The sequence below is a fragment of the Pavona decussata genome, unplaced genomic scaffold (genome assembly GCF_977016875.1).
Source record: "Pavona decussata unplaced genomic scaffold, jaPavDecu1.1 SCAFFOLD_344, whole genome shotgun sequence".
In the NCBI taxonomy this organism is placed as follows: domain Eukaryota; kingdom Metazoa; phylum Cnidaria; class Anthozoa; order Scleractinia; family Agariciidae; genus Pavona; species Pavona decussata.
Window position 1 is genome coordinate 82,364 of NW_028145729.1, and position 7,637 is coordinate 90,000.

The window sequence follows — 7,637 nt, forward strand, 5'->3', positions numbered from 1 at the left end:
GACCATACCATGTATAGGCGAGAAGAACTTGCTAATTTTGCAATGCGCAAGGGCCAGCTTTGCGTCGACAAGTACTGGACGCAACTCAATGTGAACATCTAGACAGCGGCCATAGCAGGCAACTTCCGACGGAGGTAAGGTACGATAGCATCAACTAGAAGCAACGTATTAGGACTGGTCCAGAACCAGACCTTGACGCCATTGAATACCTGAATAGAGACGATGGTGATAGCGGGGGACAAGCAGGCCCGTAGAAAAGAGCTTTGTAATTCTAACAGTTCAGAGATTATCTACAGACGCAACCTTTGTGACAGAGACTGTTACTCCCACATTGGTCTATCCAGCCACGAGCACCAATGCTCCAGCGGAGCAGACAGCCAGAGTAACTATGTTACACCCATGATCAACCTTGATTGAAGGAAGCCTAAACTATAATTTGGCTCAAAGTTTTTGTTGATATTTAAAGTTGGTGGTAAACTTGAAGCTTATATGCAACATTCCTAAAAATAATATGTTAAACTGATAACCGAGTGGTTTTACAACTATAATTCAAACTCACAATGCAATTCGTTATACCCAAGCGTGAATTTTAATAAGCACTCAGAAAAGCCACTGTATGTTGCAGCTTTACTATTTGTAAAATAAGTGCTCGAATTTGAGGTCGTTTTATTTAACATGGCAAGCCAAGGAGTAAATTAATGTTTTATTTTACTTAGGTAAACTCTGACAGCCGTACAGAGAAGGGGAAACATCGATGTCCGCCACTCGATCCCCCATGCCAGACGTTTTCAATACAATTTTATTGAACACCTGCCGTTTTCAGTAGCTGTTTGTTTTTCGCTTAGACGCATTTCGGAAACGTTTGTTGACAATTGGTTGATAGATGAACGAATTTTTCATCTTCTTTGTCAAGAAAATAATATAAAATGCCAAGAAATTAAGAATCAAAATGGTTAATTCTCTTATATTGTATACGTGCCCGGCTAGCAAAAGAAATTGTAATTTCCGCCCTGCGGATTCTGACAGCGCCAAGTTTGAACGTTATCGCTTTTAATATTTTCGCTGACTCTACCAAACTCTGTAACTTTCTCCAAAATTTACATGGAAACAATTTGGCGTGGAGGATCCGTGCTCACTGAGTTTGATCCCGTGGCAACCAAATTTTCACATCTTTTTTTTTTTTTTTGGAAACAGGAATATTCTTGTCATTACCCAACAAAAAAAAAACCTTATTAAAGCAACTTCCATATATTTAGATACGTTTCTAGTGTTTCTCTGTTGGTTTTGATTACGTTTTGGTCAATTTTGGTGGTTTTCTGAAACTTTGGGAAAATCCAGATGAAATCCAAGATGGCATGCGCAGATCCAAAATTACCGCTAGACTCGGAGATAATTTATTGGTAAACTATAAGGCTCGATACTCCCTCGACCTAAAAATCTATTATTTCTATACCGTATCTAGTTCAGTTTAAAAGTGTGAAAGGTGATGGTTGCATTCAGGTTTGGTCTACATTTCCCCTTTTGACTTTGAAGTTGAAATGTTATTCAAAAAATATCTCAACCAGTTATTTTCATGTTAAGAATCCATTGATCTGAATGGCTCTATATTTAAAAAAAAATGTCCTTTAAACGTTTGTAAAAAGTTTGCCATCGTTGCCTTTCAATCGATAGACCGGAAGAGGTTACCTGTGCCATTTAACGCGAAGAACGGCAAAGTTCCTTCATCGTATCTTTCAATGCTTGTCTCACCTCTCTTATTTTCCAGCAATAAAGAATCGGGTTGAAGGATGAGTTGAAAAAGACGAGCGTGGATACAAAATTCCAAACGGTAAACGCAGTCATACCACTCCAACCATTAATTGTATTACTACAGCAGAAATGATGAACGGAACATAGCAAGCAACCATTGCCAATTGCACCCACGTAATGCTAGAAACTGTCTTCTTGTATTGTGCTATGTTTAAAGGAATCTCTCTTCCGTGCGGTTGTCCTTGGTGCAAGTGTTCCTGCGCGTGAGTTTGATGATTTCGCAGTTTGAGAAAAATCTTTGCATAAGAAAAAGCTGAGGTGAATACACAAAGCAGAGTGAAAGTAATGGCTGCCATGTAGCGGATGCGATCACTCCAGAAAAAGTGGGCGATACCAAAGACACTACCAATTAGCCAAGAACAATATACACCTGCACGAACTCGCCTGAAAGTCACAACCTGTCTGTGTCTCAAACCCAACTTGAGAACGAGTAGTCTGTCCACACTTATGGCGGTAGATGTGAAGATTGATACCGCACACAAAATAAAACTTGTGGCATTAACAACATTTCAACGTTATACAAAATAAATAAATTTATCGGTGTTGGAGCAACGTTCACTTTCATCACAATGATGGCACACATAAGCGGTTGCACAATAAGACCAATACAAAGATCAGTGACTGCCAGGCATCGAAACAAGAGTTTTGTTGGTGGATGAATAGAAGGCACTTTATGAAGGGCAACCAGGATCAAAGCATTACCCAGAGATGCGGTTATTGAAAGGAAAATGTTCAAAGCTGAAAGAAATGCAGCCAAAGCCTGCCAAGTTGTGCCTGCTTGGCTCGGCATGTTTGCAAAGTTTGACAATTTAAAGAGTTTTCGTTTTTTTTTTTTCTGTTTTCTCGAAGAAGAGGATCCAGTTGAGGAAATGTTAACGGTATTGCCTGATCCTACTTATATCATCTTCCTTAAGCTTTAAAAGCTGTGCGTCATTCGCTTACAACTTCCTTGTCTGTATCGTCGTCTCTCTCTGTTCATGTCGTGTGTCGTTAAAGAAAATTGACACATCACGGTTAATTGCAGGTCGCCAGCTAAAAGACAAACTTTCTTCGAATTATAAATTGATTCTATTTTACCGTCACATTTTTGACTTGCAGCTTTCTTTTCTTTGAGTGTTTTTCATCGGTTAGTTAAACATATCGAATCTATTTACGGGGAGCGAAACCTCTAACAAACCAGCAACCAGTGCCAACTGAGGCCCTACTACATAAATAGACACGGTGTTGTTGTTGATAATCATGCTACGTTTAGCGGAATCTCTTCTTCGTTACATTGGGTTCTCCTTGTTAAACATTGTTTTTTCCAAGGGCTGATTTGAACCTTTAAAAGCTTTAAAAGCTGTGCCATTGGTTTCACATGCGAACACAAAAACAAAACTCGAGCTCACGGCAGTAAATAGTTCAGAAATCATTGTCAAAGATTTCAAGAAATGTTTAGTGTACCTGTTTTCTGGAGGCACGTTCAACAACAAGGCCTCGGATTGCTAGGTACAAGTGCCATGGCTTTATTGAATTGACCCCAACCGTTCTTCTCAGTACTTTTATTCAATAAAATGCGTGTGTTTTAATAACAAGAAAAAAACACCGGCAGACCGGTTCATATAGGCCCGTATTTAACGTTAAATCTGTGAGCCCCAAAATTAAACATTGCACTTTTTTTTATACAGGATTGTTGTCATATTCTGTACGTATGTTCTGTGGGTGTTTTTTTTCTGCTCACACCCAAACTGGAACGTGATTTCTACCTTAATAATTAGCTATAAAGTTAGTTCTTCCAATCCACCTTGTTAAAATCTCTGATGATCTGTGTTTCAGACGAAACCGGTCGGAGAAATAAAACAAGTTGACCAGATACGTTGCTTTGTGTATCTCACCAGTATTCCTTTAAAAATTTCCTTTATTTTTTTTTTCAAAAAGTTGCAATGCTTATAATTAATGCTGAGAATGTGGCGAATGTGGTAAATAAACTACATGTTAACCCTAGTCAGCCTGAGGGGTAAACGAGAGGGGAGGGGTGGGGTGGGAGATGGGCTTATAGGATGCCCTCTTCATAACTCCAATAGCACTAGAGCTACGACAGTTAAACCTAGAGGCTGAATAGTACGTTCTAAAATGTTTTTTTTATTTCGGCCTTTGTAAATGGAACGACGTCGTAATATGACTAAACATCTCTTGTATTTTAGTTGCTTTTTAATTTTATTTCCTGACAACTGTTTGGGTATTATGTGGAAGTATCCTTACAAGAACAGATTAAAACAGAAGAACAATGTGTGGTTACAGTTTGGAGGTTACCTTACAAGATTACTATGCGAAAGTACCTTTGAAAGAAAGGTTAAAAATGAGTGGCCTGTTGAATTACTCTCACTGCTCTTACAAGAGCACATACAAAGCAAGGCTCATTAAAGTGAGGGTGCTGCTGGTGTAAGCTTTCTCGGCGCCTCCTTTTGGATGTGGAGGGTCTTTCTTGTTAGGGCAAAATGGATTAAAGCGATCACGTGGTGGGGGCTTCTTGTGGGTACAATGCTGTTTCATCAGGTTGCTTTGACATATTTTTGCATCCATAAAAGATCTGCATGAAAATGACAAAAAAAAAAAAAAAAAAAAATTGAGAACACCAACAACAACTGGAAAAAAAAAAAAAAACTTTGGTGGGCTACCAGAAGCTGATATTCACCTGCAATAGGCCTATATTGGTAGAGGAACTAGTGAGGGACTCATATTTTAACAACTGTTAAACGTGAATTGAAACACCGTTTAATGTGCTCATGGTGCAACCAATAATCGTCTTCGTTAGTTCCGTGTGAGTTTATTTTTATTTATTTTTAGTCTGTGCATAACAGATATTTAACAGTTATCCTGCGAAGTCGCCGGAATTATGAATCATACTTAGCCGACAAGGCTGGCTACAATAAGGGGATTTATCGCAAGATTGAGCAAGATAATTGTTTTATTATGCAACACATTGATCACAAGGCAAAGTTTTATTGCAAAAAAGCTACAGACGATCTCCCTTTTGACATATATCTCCGCAACACACGAAATTACATATATCGCAGGATATTTGTTGACAACGGAGGACGAATGTTCAGTGCAGTATATTGTTAACAACGTGTTAAATAATAAAAATTATTATCCTGCTCACAATCTTGACGAATGTCAGCAGATTTTGCGCCAGGTCGGTTTGCGGTCGCGTCGCTGCATATCACGTGATAACTGGCGCGCAATGTCGTAGGATAATATCCCAATTTCGATATATTAAAATTCACCCTGAAACAATAAACATAACTGAGAGGCTCAAGGGATAAACCCATTTAAACTCTAAAATTTATTCCCCGGAGCCTCGAAATTGGGCTATTGTTAGACAGATACGATTCAACTGTACCGTCCCTTAAACTAGCATTACAATTGTATTAATAGGCCTTATCACAATTTTCGACGCCATTTTGACGAGTAGGCAAACACGTCTTGAAATTACAGTGTTTTATTGAGGTCCTAATATTCATCAGTAAAACATCGCTTCTGAAAAATTCATGAATTGGAAACTTTATGCACTATGCAAAGGATTTTACAGAAAATAACATCGGAGGAGCTGAGAGCTGTGCTAGAAAGCATTGACATTTCCATACATTTGATTGTATAGCGAACCAGCTGTGAACTGCTACTAAAAATAGTTCGCGGGAAATAAAATACAGGGAAATGTATGGAAAGTTTAAAACACGACTGGAAGCTTTCTGGCACAGCTACATTCCTTCATTTTTTCTTAAAATCCTTTTTCTAGTGCCATAAATTTTTCAGAAGCAGTGTTTTATAAAAATTATTGACATCGGATTTCCATACAAACACTGTTATTTCAAGACGTGTTTGCCTACTCGTCAAAATGGCGTCGAAAACCATAATAAGGCCTATTGTTTCTTTGTTAGATATCTTACTTGCACAGGTTGGTGGAGTTCCTGTTTGCCACGTACTTGTCGTAAAACGTTTTAGCGCAATCTCTGGCTTCTACGTGAAACTCGGGCTTGCACTTCAGCATGCGTTTCACTTTGTCTGGTAACCCTGTGGTATTGATGGGCCCGTCTACGATGCCGCACATCATACGAGCGAAATTACGCACCTTGGACTTCATGTCCGCCATTCTCCCCATAGGCTTCTTCATGTCAGGGTGTGTCTTTAGGTAATCACCAAAGCACTTGCCAAGGGTAAAGTTTTTGAAACACTCCTTGTATTTCTTTAACTCAACGCTACAGAAGTGAGAGAGTACGTCAAAAAAAAAAAAAAAATGGACAAGAAAATTCAATTTCCAGACTTGATCTATGTGTTATCGTCACCTCATACTTCGACGTACAAGTAATCTTATACCTCCACTGTGGCTTAAGAAGGGTGTTGGGCTGGAACCCCTTCCCTGTAATTTTGCCGTCTTACAACATTTTAAAATCATAGTCTTAAAGACGTCTCATCCTCGGGTATCCGGGTATAAATAGTCGTGCAGGGGCGAAGATGTCTCGGGCTAAGGACTATCGCGCCAAAAAAAAAAAAAAAAAAAAAAAAAATTGAAGTAAACATGTTTTCACAAGAGAAGATGAATCCTCTCTTGGCTTAGATCGGGGTTACGAAATTAAAAAAAAAAAATCTCAACTAAGTAATAGCCAAGTCATCCACCATTTTGCCATTTCGGTGCATAGCATCGAATAGGAGAATTTGTCATTTTGCAGTTTCAGTACTTGGTGTCTAAATTATTTTTCATCTTATTTATTTTTTGGACCTTGAAGCAGTTTATGTTCAAATGTTAAGTTTGGAAGACAAAAGTCTTCGTGCAGAATTAGATTTCGCCAGAAACTCATTTCTATGATTTTATAGCATCTGCGCATGTACAATTCATTTGGAATTTATATGCATGCCGTAACGAACACAAAATTTAATTTAAAATATTTACCAATTTATCCAAAAGGGCGAGACAACCGGCAATAATATTGAAATCTTTATAAACAATACGACTCTTTTCAATTTTTCAGACATGTTTCGACGGTACATCAGTCATCGGTACATAATATTTATACGATGCATGTAGTTTTAAAAAGTAAACTGATAGAGTGCTCGTGCGTGCGGGTCGCCTAGTTCATTTCCACTTGAAAGCAAACACGTTTTTAACTAAAATTTATTTCAATTGAGGACTAAAAGCCTTAAGTTAGTTTCTTTGTTTTTTCTTTAAGTACGAGCACTGCACGACTGCCGCGTTGCTAACAACAGTTCATTTGCGGTAACAATAACAGAAAGTAATCATCTGTCATGCAAAGTGGTCGAATTTAAACTGGTACTTCACACTTTGCCATTAATTATTATTATTTATTATAATTTTTTTTGCATATGTCACATAGTATTATTTTTTTTTCGAAGACCTTACTTTTTTAACTTAAGGATCACAGGATATAAAATATTTAAGTCTCATTCGGCTCGGCGCATAGAGGAGCAGAAACTATATTTGGTTACTATTAGCAGTAATCTCGCTAACTTTTTATGGTTAATAATCCCTTTAAAGAAAGGAAGGAATGAATGACATAAAACTGCGCTGTACATTATTAAAGTAGGAAACGCAAAACTTTTGTAAGGCGGACATTCTAAATGAGCAAACTGATTCAGCGATAAAATTGCAGTATTTTTTAAAACCTTATGTAATGAAGGCATACAATTAGACAAACATAAAGAAGGGAGATTAATGCAAGGAAAGCTTTTTCCCGAGTCTTATTCAACAGTTCTATATTTCGTATATTATGCAACAGTTTCATATTTCGATCAAGAAACAGTTGTACCTTGCAGTTGGACTTTCAGGTATT

At 37.9% G+C, this 7,637-nt stretch overlaps 1 protein-coding gene and 1 pseudogene across 1 annotated transcript; both read right to left on the minus strand.

The window, feature by feature from the left end:
• Nucleotides 1-1,652: 1,652 nt before the first annotated feature.
• On the minus strand, nucleotides 1,653-2,599 carry LOC146453198 (adenosine receptor A3-like; annotated as a pseudogene).
• A 1,311-nt stretch (nucleotides 2,600-3,910) lies between these two features.
• Nucleotides 3,911-6,046, minus strand: LOC146453199 (uncharacterized). Its single transcript, XM_085096903.1, has 2 exons — nucleotides 5,739-6,046; nucleotides 3,911-4,378 (listed from the first exon to the last, which is right to left on the minus strand). The coding sequence occupies exons 1-2, from the start codon at nucleotides 5,960-5,962 to the stop codon at nucleotides 4,180-4,182; spliced, it is 423 nt and encodes a 140-aa protein (XP_084953029.1). The 5' UTR covers nucleotides 5,963-6,046; the 3' UTR covers nucleotides 3,911-4,179.
• Nucleotides 6,047-7,637: the final 1,591 nt, after the last annotated feature.